This window comes from Palaemon carinicauda, chromosome 14 (assembly GCF_036898095.1).
Source record: "Palaemon carinicauda isolate YSFRI2023 chromosome 14, ASM3689809v2, whole genome shotgun sequence".
In the NCBI taxonomy this organism is placed as follows: domain Eukaryota; kingdom Metazoa; phylum Arthropoda; class Malacostraca; order Decapoda; family Palaemonidae; genus Palaemon; species Palaemon carinicauda.
In genome coordinates this window covers 124,313,577-124,333,934 of record NC_090738.1, presented here as the reverse complement: position 1 = coordinate 124,333,934, position 20,358 = coordinate 124,313,577, and the positions used below count along the sequence as shown (strand labels likewise).

General features: G+C 43.4%; 1 protein-coding gene across 1 annotated transcript in view; it reads left to right on the top strand.

Annotated features, from left to right (window-relative positions):
- Positions 1–20,358, top strand: part of LOC137653738 (E3 ubiquitin-protein ligase TTC3-like) — a 250,667-nt gene that overhangs the window by 187,834 nt on the left and 42,475 nt on the right. Inside the window, exons 25-27 of the mRNA XM_068387356.1 lie at positions 12,900–13,160; positions 14,019–14,169; positions 20,137–20,287. Of these exons, the coding sequence (XP_068243457.1) occupies positions 12,900–13,160; positions 14,019–14,169; positions 20,137–20,287 (563 nt within the window). The remainder of the gene's footprint in view (positions 1–12,899; positions 13,161–14,018; positions 14,170–20,136; positions 20,288–20,358) is intronic.

Below are 20,358 nucleotides of genomic sequence, written 5' to 3'. Positions count from 1 at the left end.
CGGATGGAGAGGAGCCTAAAGTTGCTCAGCCCTCTCTTGATTTTAAAAAGATTATGCTTATTTTTAAGGAACTTTTTCCTGATCATTTTGTGTCTGCTGCTCCTCGTTCGCCCCCATCAGAGTTCACGCTGGGCCTAGCTGCTTCGACGCCGTCGTTCACAAAGTTAGTGCTCTCTCGCTCTTCTAAGAGAGCTTTGCGTTTACTAGGCGACTGGTTGATGACCAGGAGGAGTTTGGGGAAGTCAGCTTTTGCTTTTCCCGCTTTTAAACTGGCTTCTCGCGCGAGCGTCTGGTATGACACGGGAGAAGTTCTCGGCTTGGGAGTACCTGCCTCTGCCCAGGGAGACTTCTCAAGCCTCGTAGACTCTCCTCCTTGTCTGGCCATGAGACGCTCGAAAGTTTGCTGGTCCTCTTCAGACCTAGATCATCTCCTCAAAGGAGTTTATCGGGCCTTTGAAGTTTTCAACTTCTTGGATTGGTCGCTGGGAGCCTTGAGCAGGAAGATCTCCTCGGCTGACCGCGATGTCTCTGTGCAAATTATGTCCTGCATGGACAAAGCTATCCGAGATGGCTCTAATGAACTCGCTGCTACTTTTACGGCAGGAGTTCTTAAGAAGTGGGAGACTCTTTGTTCTTTCCTGTCTGCAGGGGTCACTCCTTGTCAAAGGTCGGAACTACTCTTTGCGCCTTTGTCTTCTGCCCTGTTCCCACAGCAGTTGATTAAGGATATCGCAGCATCTCTAGTGCAGAAGGATACTCATGATTTGATGGCCACGTCTGCGCGTAAGATTGCTCCTTCGTCCTCTTATGTCGTCAGACCTAAATTCGATACTCCAGCGACGAGATTTATCCCGCCCTTTCGTGGCAGAGCTCCCAGTAAGGGAGGCTCTTGTGCCGATAGTAAGAGAGGTAAGAGGAGAGGATCTAAGTCCTCCCGTGGCAGAGTCTGACTGCCCACGTCCTCAGACAGCAGTAGGGGCCAGATTGACCAACTTCTGGCAGGCCTGGGAGAAGAGGGGTGCAGACCGGGAGTCTGTTTTGTTGCTAAAGGAGGGGTACAAAATACCTTTTGTACGGAGACCTCCTCTAGTAAAAGTCCCAATAGACCTCTCTCCCAGGTATCGAGAGGAGTCAAAGAGACAGGCATTACATCTGCAGGTGTCTCAGTTGCTAGAGAAGGGAGCGGTGGTGAAAGTCTCGGACCTTCAATCACCGGGGTTTTACAACCGTCTCTTCCTAGTTCCAAAGCATACAGGAGGTTGGAGGCCGGTGCTGGATGTCAGTGCTCTCAACGTGTTTGTTGTCAAAACAAAGTTTACGATGGAGACCACCAAATCCGTTCTGGCAGCAGTCAGAGAGGGAGACTGGATGGTCTCTCTCGACTTGCAGGATGCGTACTTCCACATTCCTATACACCCAGATTGTCAGCCGTATCTGAGGTTTGTATACAGGAATGTGGTGTACCAATTCCGAGCACTGTGCTTCGGCCTCAGCCCTGCTCCTCTTGTTTTTACGAGGCTCATGAGAAATGTAGCAAAATTCCTACATTTGTCGGGGATTCGAGCCTCCCTCTACCTGGACGACGGGTTACTCAGAGCGTCATCCCGTCATCGCTGTCTGCAGGACCTACAGTGGACGTTGGATCTTGCAAAGGAGTTGGGCCTATTGGTGAACATAGAGAAGTCTCAGCTGACTCCCTCCCAAACGATTCTCTATTTGGGGATGGAGATACAGAGTCTAGCTTTTCGGGCTTTTCCGTCTGCCAACAGGATAGAGCAAGCCTTGCTCAAAGTCCGTCTCATGCTAGAGAAAGACCATTGCTCTGTGAGAAGCTGAATGAGCCTATTAGGGACGCTTTCATCCCTGGAACAGTTTATCTCTCTAGGGAGACTTCACCTATGCCCTCTCCAGTTCCATTTAGACTCCCATTGGAACAAGGACAAAACTTTGGAGGCGGTCTCGATCCCGATCTCCGAGCCAGTCAAGACTTGCCTGAACTGGTGGGACAGCAATATACGTCTTCGAGAAGGTCTGTCCCTGGCAGTCAAGAACCCACACCACGTGTTATTTTCAGACGCGTCGGATTTGGGTTGGGGGCGACTCTGGACAGTCTGGAATGTTCAGGTCTTTGGACGGCAGACCAGAGGAGCCTTCACATCAACTGCAAGGAGCTGTTGGCTGTTCATTTAGCACTGACGAATTTCGAGAGTCTGCTTCGAAACAAGGTGGTAGAAGTGAATGCGGACAATACCACGGCCTTGGCTTACATCTCCAAGCAAGGAGGCACTCACTCCCACGCTCTTTTCGTCATCGCAAGGGACCTCTTCATCTGGTCAAAAGATCGAAGTATCTCACTGTTGACGAGGTTCGTCCAAGGGAAATTGAACGTCTTGGCGGACTGTCTCAGTCGGAGAGGTCAGGTGATCCCTACAGAGTGGACCCTCCACAAGGATGTGTGCAAGAGTCTTTGGATGACTTGGGGTCAGCCCACCATCGATCTCTTTGCGACCTCGCTGACCAAAAGGCTCCCGACTTATTGCTCTCCAGTCCCAGATCCAGAGGCGGTCCACATAGATGCCTTTCTGTTGGACTGGTCTCACCTGGACGCTTACGCATTTCCGCCGTTCAAGATCTTCAACAAGGTGTTGCAGAAGTTCGCCTCTCACGAAGGGACAAGGTTGACGTTGGTTGCTCCCCTCTGGCCCGCGAGAGAGTGGTTCACAGAGGTACTTCTATGGCTGGTTGACGTCCCAAGGAGTCTGCCTTTACGGATGGATCTCTTACGCCAGCCTCACGTAAAGAGACTTTATCAAAGCCTCCCCGCGCTTCGTCTGACTGCCTTCAGACTATCGAAAGACTCTCAAGAGCTCGAGGCTTTTCGAAGGAGGCAGCCAGAGCGATCGCGAGGGCTAGGAGATCTTCTACTATCAAGGTCTACCAGTCGAAGTGGGAGGTATTTAGAGACTGGTGCAAGTCCTCCTCTATTTCCTCATCCAGTACCTCTGTAACGCAGATTGCGGATTTTCTCCTGTATCTGAGAAATGGTCGCTCCCTCTCTGCTCCCACCATTAAAGGCTACAGAAGCATGTTGGCTTCTGTTTTCAGACATAGAGGCTTGGATCTTTCAAATAACAAAGATCTCCAAGACCTCCTTAAGTCTTTCGAGACCTCTAAGGAGCGTCGTATTTCAACTCCTGCTTGGAACTTAGACGTGGTCCTACAGTTCCTAATGTCAGACAGGTTTGAGCCGTTAAATTCAGCCTCCCTGAAGGATCTTACCCTCAAGACACTTTTTTTGGTGAGCTTGGCTTCGGCTAAAAGGGTCAGTGAGATCCATGCTTTTAGTAAGAACATCGGCTTCTCAACGAATAAAGCTATATGTTCCCTTCAACTTGGTTTTTTGGCCAAAAACGAACTTCCGTCTCGTCCTTGGGCTAAATCTTTTGAAATACCTAGTCTTTCAGAGATCGTAGGTAATGAAGTTGAAAGAGTGCTGTGCCCCGTTAGAGCTCTTAAGTTTTACTTGTCTAGAACTAAACCAATACGAGGTTGTTCTGAGGCTTTATGGTGCTCCGTTAAGAAGCCCTCATTGCCCATGTCTAAGAATGCGTTATCGTACTTTGTTAGACTTTTAATCCGGGAGGCACATTCTCATTTAAGTGAGAAGGATCGTAGTTTGCTTAAGGTCAAGACTTACGAAGTGAGAGCAATAGCGACTTCGGTGGCTTTTAAGCAAAACAGATCCCTTCGAAGTATTATGGACGCGACCTTTTGGAGGAGCAAGTCAGTGTTTGCTTCATTTTACTTAAAAGACGTCCAGACTCTTTATGAGGACTGCTACACACTGGGTCCATTCGTTGCAGCGAGTGCAGTAGTGGGTGAGGGTTCTACCACTACATTCCCTTAATCCCAATATCCTTTTAATCTTCTCTTGAAATGTTTTTTAATCTTGTCTTGGGTTGTACGGAAGACTAGGAAGTCTTTCGCAATCTTTTTGGTTTGGCGGGTGGTCAAATGTTGTTTCTTGAGAGCGCCCAGATTAAGGGTTTTGATGAGGTCCTGTTATAGGGGTGTTCGCCCTGGATATAACAGCTCCTGGGAGTCTTTCAGCATCCTGAGAGGATGGCTGGGCTTCGTGAGGAAAGCGGACTAATGAGGCAGAGTAATAATCAGAGTCAGCTTCCTTACCAGGTACCTATACTTAAGTTGGTTTTTTATGAAATATTTGTCAAAAAACTCTTGAGCATATACGCCTTTATTGTATTAATACTGGTCTCTACCCACCACCATGGGTGTGAATCAGCTATTTATATATTCACCGGCTAAGTTTAATATTTAAAAATGATATTTTCATTATAAGATAAATTTTTTAATATACTTACCCGGTGAATATATAATATTAAAGGCCCTCCCTTCCTCCCCGATACAGACCCAGCGGACTGAGAAGAACTGGAGTGGTTGAGAAGTATATGCGGTATCTGGCCGATAGTCGGCGCTGGTGGGCACACCCGCAACCTTCAAGGCGATCGCTCGCGAGTTTTTGGAATCTGTCGGGCCGTCGGAGAAGTCAGCTATTTATATATTCACCGGGTAAGTATATTCAAAAATTTATTTCATAATGAAAATATCATATTTGCTAAGCTACAACCCTAGTTGGAAAAAGCAAGATGCTATAAGCCCAGGGGCCCCAACAGTGAAAATAGCCCAGTGAGGAAAGGAAACAAGGAAAAACAAAATATTTTAAGAACGGTAACAACATTAAAATAAGTATTTATATAACTATAAAAACTTTAACAAAACAAGAGGAAGAGAAACCAGATAGAATAGTGTGCCGGAGTGTCCCCTCAAGCAAGAGAACTCTAACCCAAGACAGTGGAAGACCATAGTATAGAGGCTATGGCACTTCCCGAGACGAGAACAATGGTTTGATATTAGAGTGTCCTCCTAGAAGAGTTGATTACCATAGCTAAAGAGTCTCTTAGAGTCTTTTTTGGGTCAAAGTGTGATGATGTAGTTGATGGTAGATATACTTTTAGGATTGATATGTTTCATGAATTATTAGGCTTCATACTTTCCTAGGCTGCAAGAAATGTAGTTTGTACAGAGAGAAATTTTACTGCACCTGTCATAGTGAACTGTTTGGGGGCCCTTCTGTCTCTTCTTTCCATAACTTCTCTGAATGAACTTGGGCTGCTTTTATTTCAATCAGATCTTCAATACTCATTTTTTTTTTTTTTTTGGCATTAGTTTTTCTTTATCTTCTACTGCCAGTTCTATAATCATCACCCTTAACATAGTTGTCTTTTTTTTTTTTTTTAGTAGTTTTGCTCATTGTTTTGTTATATAGTAGTATATTAATTATATAGCAATGGTGTTCCTATAGTTAATGGCTTTTTTTGTCACTTTTGAATATTTGAGTAAAATGTATATGAGAAATTTTAACCCTTTTACCCCCAGGCTCTTTGGAAATTTCCAACCCTTAACCCCCAAGGGGTTATTTTTTCCCCAGCACATTTTGCAGTATATTTTTTTTTTTAATTGCTCTAACAGCCTTAATTTTTCAATATTAATCTTACCCGATAATCATGTAGCTGTCAACTCCATTGCCCGACAGAAATCTACGGACGGGATACGCCAGCGATCGCTATACAAGAGGGGGGTGTACTCACCAGCGCCATCTGTGGTCAGGTACTGCAGTACTTCTTGTCAACACCACCTCAATTTTTCCTCTGTCGTGCCGCCGGCAAGACCTACATGGATACGCTCTTGATTTTGGAGTCTTTGTTCACGGTTTTGGTGAAGTATTGCTCTGAAATTTAGCTTTCGCTATACAGGAAGCTTTTCCCTTAGCTTAGATAGCTTTTGGATTGATTTTGATTTATGGTATAACGATCTTTGCTTTAATTTGGAAACCCCCCTTGACTGTTCTCTGATCCAAGATGTCCGACCATTCTCAAGCTCCTAGACAAAGACGATGTAGTGTTAGGACTTGTAATAGGCGTCTTCCGAAGGCCTCGGTTGATCCTCACACCGTTTGTTCCGACTGTAGGGGAAAATCCTGTCAGTTGGAAGATCGATGTGAGGAATGTGCCGGGCTTTCGGAATTCGATTTTAATGAATTCCTCAAGTATACGGCTAAGTTAGAGAGGGAGAGAGTTAGGAGGAGTTCTTCTCGCTCTTTGGTTTATTCCTCCCCCCATGATCCTCAACCTTTTCCTTCCCCTGTAGTGGTGACCCCCGAACCTATTACTAGTGCTCAGCCTGATATGTCGGATGTGTTACGTGCCATTCAGGCTTTAGGTGATAAGGTGGAGTCTGTAGTGAGTGACCACAAGTTTCTCTTGGCAGATGTCAAGGAACTTAAAGTGAAAAGTGCAGTGGGAAGTGGTAGTGCCAGTGCTGTGCCTAGTGTCACTGTCAGTGTTGCGCATGAGGATACTTCTGTGCGTGCCAGTCGTCCTCCCAGTCCGGGACCTCTTGCAAGCTCCCAAGCCCAGGGGAGAAGCAATGTCGAAGGGCAAAAGGGTTCGGCAGGCCTTGATCGGCGCACAGTAGTATCCTCAGTGGTTGCGGGCGTATCTTATAGAGATCGTCACTTCCACTCTCAGACGATTGAGCCCTTAATTTCCTCGTCTGCGGAAGAAGTTTCCGGGAGGAAACGCTGGACCCAGGTCTCAAGGCCTCTTAAGCGTAAGGTCCAGACCGAGCGAGTCCAACAGCCCAGATGTAGCCACTGGGCTAGTTCGGACTCGCCGCAGTCATCTGATGGCTGCACACCTCCTAAGAGAGGTAAAGCGATGCCTCAACAGGCCTCTGCCCCAACTTCTGTTGATCCCAAGTTAGCTATGCTGCAGACTATGCAGTCGCAGCTTGCGGTGTTGATGCAGGAGTTTCAGGCAGAGAAGGTTAGCACACCTCCTCCTGCGAGCACTCCTCCACCTCTGCGCAGTCCACCCTGCCAGACGTATGATGTTGAGGTTCCTCAACCTGCCTCCATGCGTGAGCTGCCGCATTGGGAGTTGCCAGATACCAGCGCTGTGCAGCAACCTCCACTTTCCTTGAGGCAGGAGCCTCTTGCTATGCGGCAACCTCCTCAATACTTGAGGCAGGAGCCTTATGCCTTGCAGCAACCTCCTCCATCCTCGAGGCAGCAACCTCTTGCGTTGCGGCAACCTCCACCATCCTTGAGGCGGCAACCTCAACTCTTGCGGCAGCCACCTCAACTCTTGAGGCAAGAACCTCAACTCTTGAGGCGAGAACCTCAACTCTCGAGGCAAGCACCTCAACTCTTGAGGCAAGAACCTCAACTCTTGAGGCAAGAACCTCAACCCTTGAGGCAAGAACCTCAACTCTTGAGGCAAGAACCTCAACTCTTGAGGCAAGAGCCTCTCTCTGCGCAGCCACCTCCTCAACCCTTGAGGCAGGCGCAACTCTTGAGGCAGGAGCCTCATGCTATGAGGCAGCCACCTCAACGCATGCAGCAACCGCATTCTTCGCAGCATGAGCCTCTTCCCATTCAACATGAACCGCAGTCTATGCAGCATGAGCCTCATGCCTTACAGCATTCGCTTCTCACCTCACTTGCTCCTCAGACCCCCGCAGAACCTCCTTCATCCCAGCCTCATGACTTTGTCATTGCCAGCCCTCATCCTCTTCAGCAGAGACTTGATGATGAATCCGCAAGTGCGCATGCACCCGTTCTTCAGGATTCAACCATTCAGCATACCGCTTTATCGTTACCTCTCGCTTCTCAACCCTCAGGTGATGAGGTTTCTGAGGATGAAGCTGCTCACCTGGATGATCCTTCTTCTGACGTGGAGGAACCCAAGTCGTTGCCACCCTCCATTGACTTTCGTAAGGTCCTGACGCTGTTCAGAGAGTTATACCCTGAACACTTTGTTTCTGCTACCCCTCGTTCTCCTCCATCCGAGTTTTCTCTAGGCATGCAGCCTATTAAGTCTGCCTACACTAAGCTTATCTTCGCTAGATCATCAAAGAGAGCTTTGAGAATTTTAGGGGATTGGTTGCATTCCAAGCAGCAACTGGGAAGGACGTCTTTTATGTTTCCTCCTCCTAAGCTGACTTCTAAGTCGGGCGTCTGGTATGCCACGGGAGAGGAACCAGGCTTGGCGATCCCTGCCTCTGCCCAGGCTGACTTCTCAAGTTTGGTTGACTCTCCCCGTAGATCAGCTATGAGACGCTCTAAGGTCTGCTGGACCTTTTCTGATCTGGACCACTTCTTGAAGGGAGTCTTTCGCGCCTTTGAAATTTTTAATTTCCTCGACTGGTGCCTGGGGGCCTTGAGCAAGAAGACTGCCCCTTCTGACAAAGACTCGGCCATGCTGATCATGTCCTGTATGGACAAAGCAATTCGCGATGGTTCTGGCGAACTTGCTTCTATGTTTGTCTCGGGAGTCCTCAAGAAAAGGGAACAACTTTGCACCTTCCTTTCTACTGTTGTCACCTCTTGCCAGAGGTCACAGTTACTATTTGCTCCTCTCCAAGTTCCTGTTTCCTGAGGATCTAGTCAAAGAGATGGCTGCAGCTCTTATACAGAAGGATACGCATGACCTCGTGGCCTCTTCAGCACGCAAGGCTAAGGTTGTACCTTCAGTACCGAGAACTTACCGCACCCCAGTGGCTGATACACCTGCTACCAGATTTATTCCGCCCTTTCGTGGCAGAGCCCCCAGCCGAGGAAGTACCCGCCCAGACGGTCACAGGGGCAGGTCCAAGAAGGGTGCCAAGTCCACGAAAAGCAAGCATTGACTCTCCTCCTCTCCAGACAGCTGTAGGAGCCAGACTCAAGACCTTCTGGCAAGCCTGGGAAAGAAGAGGTGCAGACGCTCAGTCTGTCAAGTGGCTAAGGGAGGGTTACAGAATTCCGTTCTGCCGCAATCCCCCTCTGACCACTTCTCCCATCAACCTCTCTCCCAACTACAAGGAAAAGGACAAGAGGCTAGCGTTACATCAAGAGGTGTCGCTCCTGTTACAGAAGGAGGCAGTGGTGATAGTCCGGGATCATCAATCCCCGGGCTTTTACAACCGTCTCTTCCTGGTCGCCAAGAAGACAGGAGGTTGGAGACCGGTGCTGGACGTCAGTGCGCTCAATGCTTATGTCACCAAGCAGACGTTCACTATGGAGACGACGAAGTCGGTCCTAGCAGCGGTCAGGCAGGAGGACTGGATGGTCTCGTTGGATCTGAAAGACGCCTACTTTCACGTTCCCATCCATCCAGACTCCCAACCTTTTCTGAGATTCGTCTTTGGAGAGGTTGTGTACCAATTCCAAGCCCTGTGTTTTGGCCTAAGCACGGCACCTCTGGTGTTTACGCGACTGATGAGGAATATTGCGAAATTCCTCCACTTGGCGGACATCAGAGCCTCCCTTTATTTAGACGACTGGCTTTTAAGAGCCCCCACAAGTCGTCGCTGTCTGGAGAGTCTCAGATGGACTTTGGATTTGACCGAGGAACTGGGTCTATTGGTCAATTTAGAGAAGTCCCAGCTTGTTCCTTCCCAAACCATCGTTTACCTGGGAATGGAGATTCAGAGTCAGGCTTTTCGGGCTTTTCCGTCGGCCCCAAGAATCAACCAAGCCCTAGAGTGCATCCTGAGCATGCTGAAGAAGAACAGATGCTCGGTGAGACAGTGGATGAGTCTAACAGGGACTCTGTCATCGTTAGCCCTGTTCACCGAGTTAGGGAGACTCCACCTCCGCCCCCTTCAGTACCATCTAGCAGCTCACTGGGACAAGGATATGACGCTCGAGGCGGTCTCTATTCCTGTTACCAAAGAGATGAGGACTACTCTAATGTGGTGGAAGAGCAACATCCTTCTCAAGGAGGGTCTCTCTTTAGCTGTTCAGACCCCCGATCTTCATCTCTACTCGGACGCATCAGACTCGGGCTGGGGCGCGACCTTGGACGGACAGGAATGCTCGGGGACATGGAACAGGGAACAGGAAACGCTTCACATCAATTGCAAGGAGTTGTTGGCAGTACATCTGGCCTTAATGAACTTCAAGTCCCTCCTGCTAAACAAGGTGGTGGAGGTGAACTCCGACAACACCACAGCCTTGGCGTACATCTCCAAGCAGGGAGGGACTCATTCGAGGAAGCTGTTCGAGATAGCAAGGGACCTCCTCATTTGGTCAAGAAGTCGAAAACTCACGCTGGTAACGAGATTCATTCAGGGCAATATGAATGTCTCGGCAGATCGCCTCAGCAGAAAGGGTCAAGTCATCCCCACAGAATGGACCCTTCACAAGAACGTGTGCAACAGGCTTTGGGCCTTGTGGGGTCAGCCAACGATAGATCTGTTCGCTACCTCGATGACCAAGAGGCTCCCATTGTACTGTTCCCCGATCCCAGACCCAGCAGCAGTTCACGTGGATGCTTTTCTGCTGGATTGGTCCCACCTCGACCTGTATGCATTCCCGCCATTCAAGATCATCAACAGGGTTCTTCAGAAGTTCGTCTCTCACGAAGGGACACGGCTGACGCTGGTTGCTCCCCTTTGGCCTGCAAGAGAATGGTTCACAGAGGTACTGCAATGGCTGGTCGACGTTCCCAGGACTCTCCCTTTAAGAGTGGACCTTCTACGTCAACCTCACGTAAACAAGGTACACCCAAGCCTCCACGCTCTTCGTCTGACTGCCTTCAGACTATCGAAAGACTCTCTAGAGCTAGAGGCTTTTCGAAGGAGGCAGCCAGAGCGATTGCCAGAGCAAGGAGGTTATCCACTCGCAGAGTCTATCAATCCAAGTGGGAGGTCTTCCGAAGCTGGTGCAGAGCCAATGCAGTTTCCTCTACCAGTACCTCTGTAACCCAAGTTGCTGACTTCCTGTTACATCTTAGGAATGTTAGATCTCTTTCGGCTACTACGATCAAGGGGTACAGAAGTATGTTGGCAGCAGTTTTCCGCCACAGAGGCTTGGATCTTTCCTCCAACAAGGATCTACAGGACATCCTTAGATCTTTTGAAACCTCTAAAGAACGTCGCTTGTCCACTCCAGGCTGGAATCTAGACGTAGTCTTAAGGTTCCTTATGTCACCTAGATTTGAACCTCTCCAGTCAGCCTCTTTCAAAGACCTTACTCTCAAAACTCTTTTCCTCGTCTGCCTTGCAACAGCCAAAAGATTTAGTGAGGTTCACGCCTTCAGCAGGAACATAGGATTCACATCTGAAACAGCTACATGTTCCTTACAGCTCGGTTTTTTGGCGAAAAATGAACTTCCTTCACGTCCTTGGCCTAGATCGTTCGAAATTCCTAGCCTTTCCAACATGGTGGGTAACGAACTAGAGAGAGTTCTTTGCCCTGTCAGAGCTCTAAAGTACTATCTTAAAAGGTCTAAGCCTATACGAGGGCAATCAGAGGCCTTATGGTGTGCCATCAAGAAACCTTCGATGCCTATGTCCAAGAACGCAGTTTCTTACTACATAAGGCTTCTGATTAGAGAAGCTCATTCTCACATGAAGGATGAAGACCTTGCTTTGCTGAAGGTAAGGACACACGAAGTGAGAGCTGTGGCTACTTCAATGGCCTTCAAACAGAACCGTTCTCCGCAGAGTATTATGGATGCAACCTATTGGAGGAGCAAGTCAGTGTTTGCATCATTCTATCTCAAAGATGTCCAGTCTCTTTACGAGAACTGCTACACCCTGGGACCATTCGTAGCAGCGAGTGCAGTAGTAGGTGAGGGCTCAACCACTACATTCCCTTAATCCCATAACCTTTTTTAACCTTTCTCTTGAATGCTTTTATTGTTGTTTTGGGTTGTTACGGTGGGCTAAGAAGCCTTCCGCATCCTTGTTGATTTGGCGGGTGGTCAATTCTTTCTTGAGAAGCGCCTAGGTTAGAGGTTGTGTTGAGGTCCTTTAGTATGGGTTGCAGCCCTTTATACTTCAGCACCTTAGAGTTGTTCAGCCTCCTAAGAGGACCGCTGCGCTCAGAAAGGAAGACGTACTTATTAAAGGCAGAGTAATGGTTCAAGTCGACTTCCTTACCAGGTACTTATAATTTCATTTGTTATTTTGAATAACTGATAATATGAAATACGGGATACTTAGCTTCTTGATTAACTTGTACACTGGTTTTCACCCACACCCCTGGGTGTGAATCAGCTACATGATTATCGGGTAAGATTAATATTGAAAAATGTTATTTTCATTAGTAAAATAAATTTTTGAATATACTTACCCGATAATCATGATTTAATTGACCCACCCTTCCTCCCCATAGAGAACCAGTGGACCGAGGAAAAATTGAGGTGGTGTTGACAAGAAGTACTGCAGTACCTGACCACAGATGGCGCTGGTGAGTACACCCCCCTCTTGTATAGCGATCGCTGGCGTATCCCGTCCGTAGATTTCTGTCGGGCAACGGAGTTGACAGCTACATGATTATCGGGTAAGTATATTCAAAAATTTATTTTACTAATGAAAATAACATTTTTGTCATAGAGAGGTCAGGTTGGTCTCATTCTCTTGGAAAATGCCTGAATTTTTTCAAAAAATTATCAAAAATATGAAGAAAAAAAAAATTTATAGCGTTTATTTGAGAGGACGTACCGGTACGTCCATGGGGGTAAAGAGATGAGTTTTGTGAAACGTACCAGTACGTCCTTTGGGGGTAAAAGGGTTAACAAGACAACTCTTAAGGTCTAATTACGTGGACCATTTGTTATGAAAATGCATATTTACTAATCTATGAAAGGTATTTTTTTTTACTTAATTTTTCTTTTCTTTTTTTTTATTATTTACTGCCACTTGTTAGAGAAAGTTCCTTGTGAAATCAGTGGAATTTTGTCTTGTTCCTAAGAATAGTTGCACATTATTGATATTACTATTACTAATGATTATATTTTACTAGAATTTCAAGAAAATTCTCATTTTAGGTTTGTTTATGAATGGCTGAAATTCGAAGGTCCAATGTCAATAAATGATGAATGCCTAAGACAGTATGTAGCTGAGAATTTCCCCCAGGAGGCCTTGGATCATGTCAACCACTGTGGTGGTATAAAGCAGTTTTTGATGCAGTCGATTGATTTTGCAATGATAGATGAAATTATATGTGTAAGGGACCATGTAGTTCGAGCGCAAGAGTCGATTCGGAAAACTGTTTCCGAGCGCATGATGAGCTCTAAATTCCTCATCAGGTATGTTTTAGTGCCACTTCAATGTATTGATGATAGATATTCAGAGGATTACATAAGATTAGGAGAAAAATTATTGGATGTGTTATTCAGCTTTAAGGGCCTCTATTTAATTTTGTCCCAATTAACATTATGAATATTGGGAATACATTATCTTGGTATTTGTTTACAAGACCACGCTCTCCATTTACTCTCAAGTTATGCAGTCCTGCCGCTCTCCTCTTCTTGTATAGTAATTAGGAGGTACTTTAAATGCTGGGAAAGCAAAAGAGGGCAAGATATGTTGAGGAAGGGGCGGGAAGGGTTATAAAAAAAAAAAAAAAAACTAGCCTGGTTTCCTCACTAAATGACCTGGAACTGACATGTCAACTATAGTCAAACTAAATAAAAAATTTAGTGATTACTCAAAAGTTTCACTATTTGTAAATTGCATATTTTATGGAAACTTCTGAGTAATTGATCCATTTTTTATTTAGTATATATTTAGAATATTTATCAAATGTACGCTGGCATCACGAACTTCTTTTTAGTTGAGTATGTTTATGTTACCTCTAGGTCGTTTAATGAGGAAACCGAGCTAGATTTTTTATAACTCCCCCTCTCCCCTTGCTCAACATATCTTGCCATATTTTGCTTTCCCAGCATTTAAAGAACCTCCTAATTACTGTAAAAGAAGAGGAGAGCTGCAGGATTGCACAATTTGCAAGTAAATGGAGAGCGTGGTCTTGTAAACAAATACCTTTATCTTTATTGGATTTTATCTTTTCAGTATAAATGTACTACAGTACTGTATATTAAATAACTTGCATGTTATAACAATATGCTACATTTTAAAAATTTGATTCGATTTTTCATTAACAGCGATGGCCTCAAAGCAAATAAGTTTTCTCACCTTCTTGAAGATGGCAAGAGCACTTGTTCATCTTCCTCATCGGTTTCTGGTTTGGTTGCTTCTGGAGTCTCGTCTCACAACTCACGTACGACGTCCGAATCAACAAATTCAATTTTAAAGGTACAGGAAGTAGAGTCAGTCAAAGTTAATTCTAAAAAGCATTCCGCTGAAAATAAAAAAATCAGAGAGATTATTAGCTGCTGTGGATACATTTACGAATGATCTGAAAATAAACTCGGGCATTTTGAATCCTAACAAGAAGAGTACTACAGAAGGATTTAGCGGTCTTGACTCTTTTGAGCTATGTGGTAATACTGTGCTGTTTTAATTGATTTTTTATTATTTAGTTTCATGTTGAGATTTTAATTTATTGTAGTATTTCATAAGAGACTCATTTCTCTCCTATAGCCTTTGTATGTACAGTATACCCAGTTTTTCAGGCACTACAATCTAATCCTATCAATTCAACCTTAGCAAGTGTGCATCCATGGTTCTCTGGTTCAATGGCATTTTACTCCTAAATCTGCATTCTTCGGTGTAGATGCAACAGTTCCTCCTTTACTTAAACCAGATGGCTCTGTCACTTAGTGTCCAAAGGAAAAGGCAACCATTTTAGCTGGTGTGTTTGACAGTAAGCAGAGTAGTGAAAAACTTAATCTTCCTCATTCTTGTTTTCCTGCGGCTAAACTAATTAGTTTAGCTTTTTGATCTTGTGAAATTGAAGCTCTCTTAATGAATGTTGATGCTTATGGAAGTGTAGACCCAAATGGTATTTTTCTTTTATTTCTTATAAAGACTGCAGATTTCTTAGCTCCAAAGTTATCGATTATTTTGCGCAAGCTAGCATGAAGAGATGCTTTTAGCACTTCTTGGAGAATTAGTAATGTTACTCCACTATGTAAATGTGTTTGTGGTAGCTCAAGTCCAACTGATTACCGCCCAATTTCCATAACTCCTATATTATCTAAAGTTTTTGAATGTCTTTTGGCAAAACGTTTTAAAAGGTTTGCTGAAGTTAATCATCTGTTCCGTAGTTTACAATTTGGTTTTCATAAAGGCCTTGGAGCATGTGATGCCCTTCTTACAATCTCCAATGCTGTACAGAAATCCCTTGATTGTGGTCAGGAAGTTCGCATGATTGGCCTTGATTTTAGTGCTGCCTTTGACCGTGTTAATCATACGGCCCTTGTTTTCAAACTCAATCAGTTGGGAGTGGGTGGGTCATTTCTTAGCATTATTATTGAATTTTTAAGTAATAGATCACAAATAGTTGCTGTTAATGGGCACCATAGTAAGTATAGAAATATGATATCTGGTGTTCCTCAGGGTAGTGTTCTTGACCCACTACTTTTCATACTGCAGTATATACACATGACATATGGTTTGACCTAGAAAACAAACTTGTTGCATATGCAGATTATGCTACACACTTAGCATGAATTCCATCTCCTGAATATAGACCTGGAACCATATTGGACTCATGCTGGGTGCATGCTGGAAGCATGTCATCAGTCCGTTTCCCCATGTTAGGATCACGAACGCTTTATTTCAAACCATCAAGCTTTAGGTCTAGCTGCCTCCATTATTTCGGAAAACCCCTAAGATCTAGAGGGTTGTTCGAAGGAGACAGCTGAGGCTATCGCTTGTACAAAGGACCTTTGCCTCAAGGTTTTGCAGCCCAAATAGAAGGTTTTATGGAGTGGTGTAGAGCTAAAGCAGTCTCTTCATTTAGTAACTCTAGAACACAAGTGGCCTATTTCTTCTTAGACCTTAGAAGAAAACACATTTTTTCCTCCTCGACCATCAAGGGGTTCAGGAGTATGTGGGCAGCTGTCTTCAGACGCAGAAGATTGGATTTATCAAATAAAGACCTTATAGATCTTCTCAGATCATTTGAGATGACTTAGAAGTGTCAGAAAGATTCGCCAGCCTGGAATTTAGAGGTTGTTTCTGGAATTACGCGGTAGTGACAGATTCGAGCCTTTACACTTGGTTTCTTTTTTAAGGTCTAACTTTGGAGACTTTTCTGAGTAAGTCTGGCAATAGTTTAGAGTCAGTGAAGTTCACTCTTTTATTAAGAACATGGACTTCTGAATGGATAAGCCATAGGCGCCTTGCAACCTGGATTCTTGGTCATTAACAAACGTCCTTCTCATCCATGGCCTAAATCTTTCGAGATCACTATCTTCTCGAATATGGTTTGTGAAGGGCTGAGGAGGGTTTTTTTGCCCGGTTAAAACAATGAAGTTTTATCAGGACAGGACCAAAGGAGTTAAGAGTCTATTCAAGGCTCTTTGGTGCACGGTCAAGAAGCCTGCGCTATCTATGTCTAAAACGCTCTATCATCTCGTATAGACTTTAATTACAAAGGTTCTCTCACACTGCAAAGCATCGTGCATACAGCCTGTTGAAGGGGTAATCCTGTATTTGCCTTGCATTACTTATACCGTTTCCAGTCTCTTTATGAGGACGGTTACGTTTTGGGATCATTCGTAACAACGAGTGCAGTAGTAGGTGAAATATCCACCACTATATTTCCCTAAATTCCTAGTACCCCTGTTCTTCTCTTGGAACTTTTATATATGTTTTTATGATTGTACGTGAAGATTAGTCGGCAATCTTACGCAATCTTTGATTTAGTCAGGTGGTCATTTTGTTCCTAGAGAGCGCCCGGAACAAGGGTATTAGTTAAGGTCCTGTCATGTTATAGGTTATTCAATTCGAGATCGTCAGCCCCCTGGGTGGACCGCTGGATCTCCTAAGGATAGCAGGCAAAATGAGGCAGAGTATCATTGCTGTCAGCTTCCTTATCAGGTGAGAACCTCTTAAGTTGTTTATGTAACTCTTAAGTGAATTTCCAATTATGTAGCTGTCTCTGACCTGCCACTAATGGTGTCAATCAGCCATTCTTATATAACCAGCGGGTAAGTTTTATATTTAAAAATGATATTTTCATAATAGAATAAATTTTTGAGTATACTTACCTGCTGGTTATATAAGTTAAAAACCCACCCTCCTCCCCTCCAGAGACCATGGGGCATGGAAGATCTGAAGGGTTTGGTATAGTTCTACCTGTAGTACCGCGAGGGCGCTAGTGTACACCTGGCATATCTGCAATAGCCGCGAGATTTTGAATTTTCTGCCGGGCGTCAAGGGACTTTAGCCGTTCTTATATAACCAGCGAGTAAGTATATTCAAAAATTTATTTTATTATGAAAATATCATTTTGATGTGTTTTTAAAATGTTTTATTTTAATTACTCATTTCTCATTTCGTTTATTTTCTTATTTCTTTTCCTTACGGGGCTATTTTTCCCTGTTGGGGGGCTTCTAGCATCTTGCGTTTCCAACTAGGGTTGTAGCTTAGCTAGTAAAAATAATAATAATAATAAAAATAAAGGAGTCATTTATTGTTTGGGTGTGTCTGTACAGATATTCTAGTCTTCTAACAGACACCAATGCCATTATAAGAATGAGTTCTGTTCCTGAAGAAACGTTCGTAAGTTAAATTTTTTCTAATACAAGCCTTAATATACAGTTGTGAAATAGAACACATAAGCAAATTTATTTTATTAATATTAAGTAAGGTAATAATATCCTGAGAACGATGGTTAAGAAAGTATGTTTTGTTCCTGTGAGTAGATGAAAGGAATAATTAAAATCCCAAAGCTATATTTTAAATACAGTAGTGTCCCCTTAAAAATAAAAGGAAGGGATACTGTAGTATTAAGAAAACAAAGCTAGTTGCTGTATGAAAATCACAAGTAAAACATAATCTACTAATTAAATAATTCACAAAATAAAAAATATTTTACTCTAATAATTGTAAAATTAATAACAATCTTAGTTACAAATTACCGATGAAAATGACTTGTAACTTTATAAAATTAAATAATTACAAACCAAACATACAGTGTATGAATGTAAAAGAGGAAAAGCAAATGGGTATGAAACCCACTAGCAAGTCAAAAATAAAATTTTTATATGCCATTAAACTCAACAGAAAATAGTACATTAGAAAATTAAATTGAATAAAACTATTTACCATAATAGGATAAAATGATAATTCAAGCATTAATTGTTTCTTTTGAGAAGTAAAAAAAGATCCTTTGGAAGTTTGCCTTAATCAGTCGATTCAGAAAGTACAGACAGTAGTATCCATCAACTTAGTAAAGAAAACAATGGAAAAGATTAATATTTGCCTAGGGATTACTGTACTGGGAAGGCCATATCATCTTGCTCATCTGTATATTATTATTATTATTATTATTATTATTACTAGCCAAGCTACAACCCTGGTTGGAAAAGGAAGATGCTATAAGCCCAAGGGCTCCAATAGGAAAAATAGCCCAGTGAGGAAAGGAAATAAGGAAATAAATAAATGATGGGAACAAGCTAACAATAAATCATTCTAAAAACAGTAACAACGTCAAAATAGATATGTCATATATAAACTATTAACAAGAGGAGATTGGAGTCATCCCTTACTCCCTTAAGGGACCAGGTAGACAGCATTGTTCCAGGGGGACTACCTACTCACCCAAAAGTGAGTCTCTCTAATTTAAAAGACAAAAAGTTCCCATACACTTAGGAACAAATTACAAATTTTAAAAGTAATTTGTATTTATCCTTGCTATACAAAGCCGAGTCCTTTGAAATTAAACTTGCCATCTGAGCCAAAGGTCAAAGTGAAGCTTCTTTGACAGGAGAGTGGGAGGGGCTACTTACTCATACTCACCATGCCATTAACTACCGCTCTAACAATTTTTCAACAGCCATTCCATCCCTGCTAAAGATAATGCCCTATTGTATGGGGCGCAGGTTTCTATAGCTAGGAAAAATAAGAAGTAATTCTAAAATTTATTTTGAGTGTTGTCTGACCAAAGTTTTTATAATACAATAGTTTAAAGTACCCCTAGCAAAATGTTTGTTAGTGCTTGTAAAAGTCAAGCTATATGTATAAGTATATACATGGCATTTGTAAATGCTGATTCCAACTTTAGTGTTTATAACTCTATTCATAGTATATTAAAATGCCTGAGCATAGATGACTCAGTGCTCTGAAGAAAAATGTAGCAGAAATGTATGTCCAGTGTGAAGAAAGACCCTCACTTAAATGTGTAGTGCATGGAAAAGGTAAACTGTACTCTCCGCAGCACATGAGTGACATTTGTAAGAGCTGGTACTAACTTCCTTATCTATATTTGAGTAGGAGGTATTAAAAGCATTTTTCCTGTCTCAGAAAGGGGTAGATTGATGCTGCTGCTTCTGAAGTTTAGTGGCCTGCATTTTCTAGATAACTTACCTGAGGGCAGCATCTTCCTTTTTCTAGCTCAAGGGATCATACCTCTTCTCGTCCTCCCTGGCTGTTTCTTGATGGGTTGGCTGACTATCTTGCATGGGCTTCGGTGTCTTATCCTCATAGACTTCTGGGTATCTTATATAAAGGCAGAAATACATGCTTTTTGTACCTTGCCTGTTGTTCCTCCCCCTCCTTGCCAGATTGAGATGTTCATGTGGTCCCAACAGTTCACAAAGCATCAAAAACTTAGTTGTTATCATGTCTTCGGTTAAATAGAAACTTATAGTCAGCTGTCACCAGGTCTTTGGTTCAATATCATATTTCTTTGACTGCGATAATAGGAGCCTGCCACGAACCACAGCCCAAGTCACTTGTCTAGCATTACCCACCCGTCTTTTAGGGACAGTCCCCATTTTGCTTGATCCACATACGATTGTATTCCTCACTTTCTAGGCCCACACCTGATCACAAGTACTTATGCATCTAAGAGTAAGACTAAATTTGGTGAACTTGATCTTATGAGCACTTCAAACTCTAGTCGAGATATACACTTGCAGTAATGTTTTCTGAATAATGGAATGTATACTTTTTAAATGAAGTTTGGAATTTTATAGAAAGCATAGTCACAATAAAACATAAGGACAAGAGAAAACTATTAAAGATGGAGTTGGTGATTAAATAGGTCTATATGTGTGTGATTAATATAAACGACATTGTGGATTTTATACAGCTTCAATTCGCTCTTCTATTTACCGAAATATATCTAATAATTGCTCATTATTGCAGATTCCATCTTCAGCTGTGTTAAAGTCAAAATCCAAGATGATAGAAGTCCAAAATTCATATCTTTCTGAAGATGAAGAAGAAGAAGAATGTGAGGATGAGGACAGAAGTGATAAAATTGAGAGACCTGTAGATAAATCAATTTTACAAAAAGGTACGTTTTCAAAAACTTTCACGCGAGTCTTTTCTTTCCAACTTGATATCTAATACTTTATTGTGGAATAT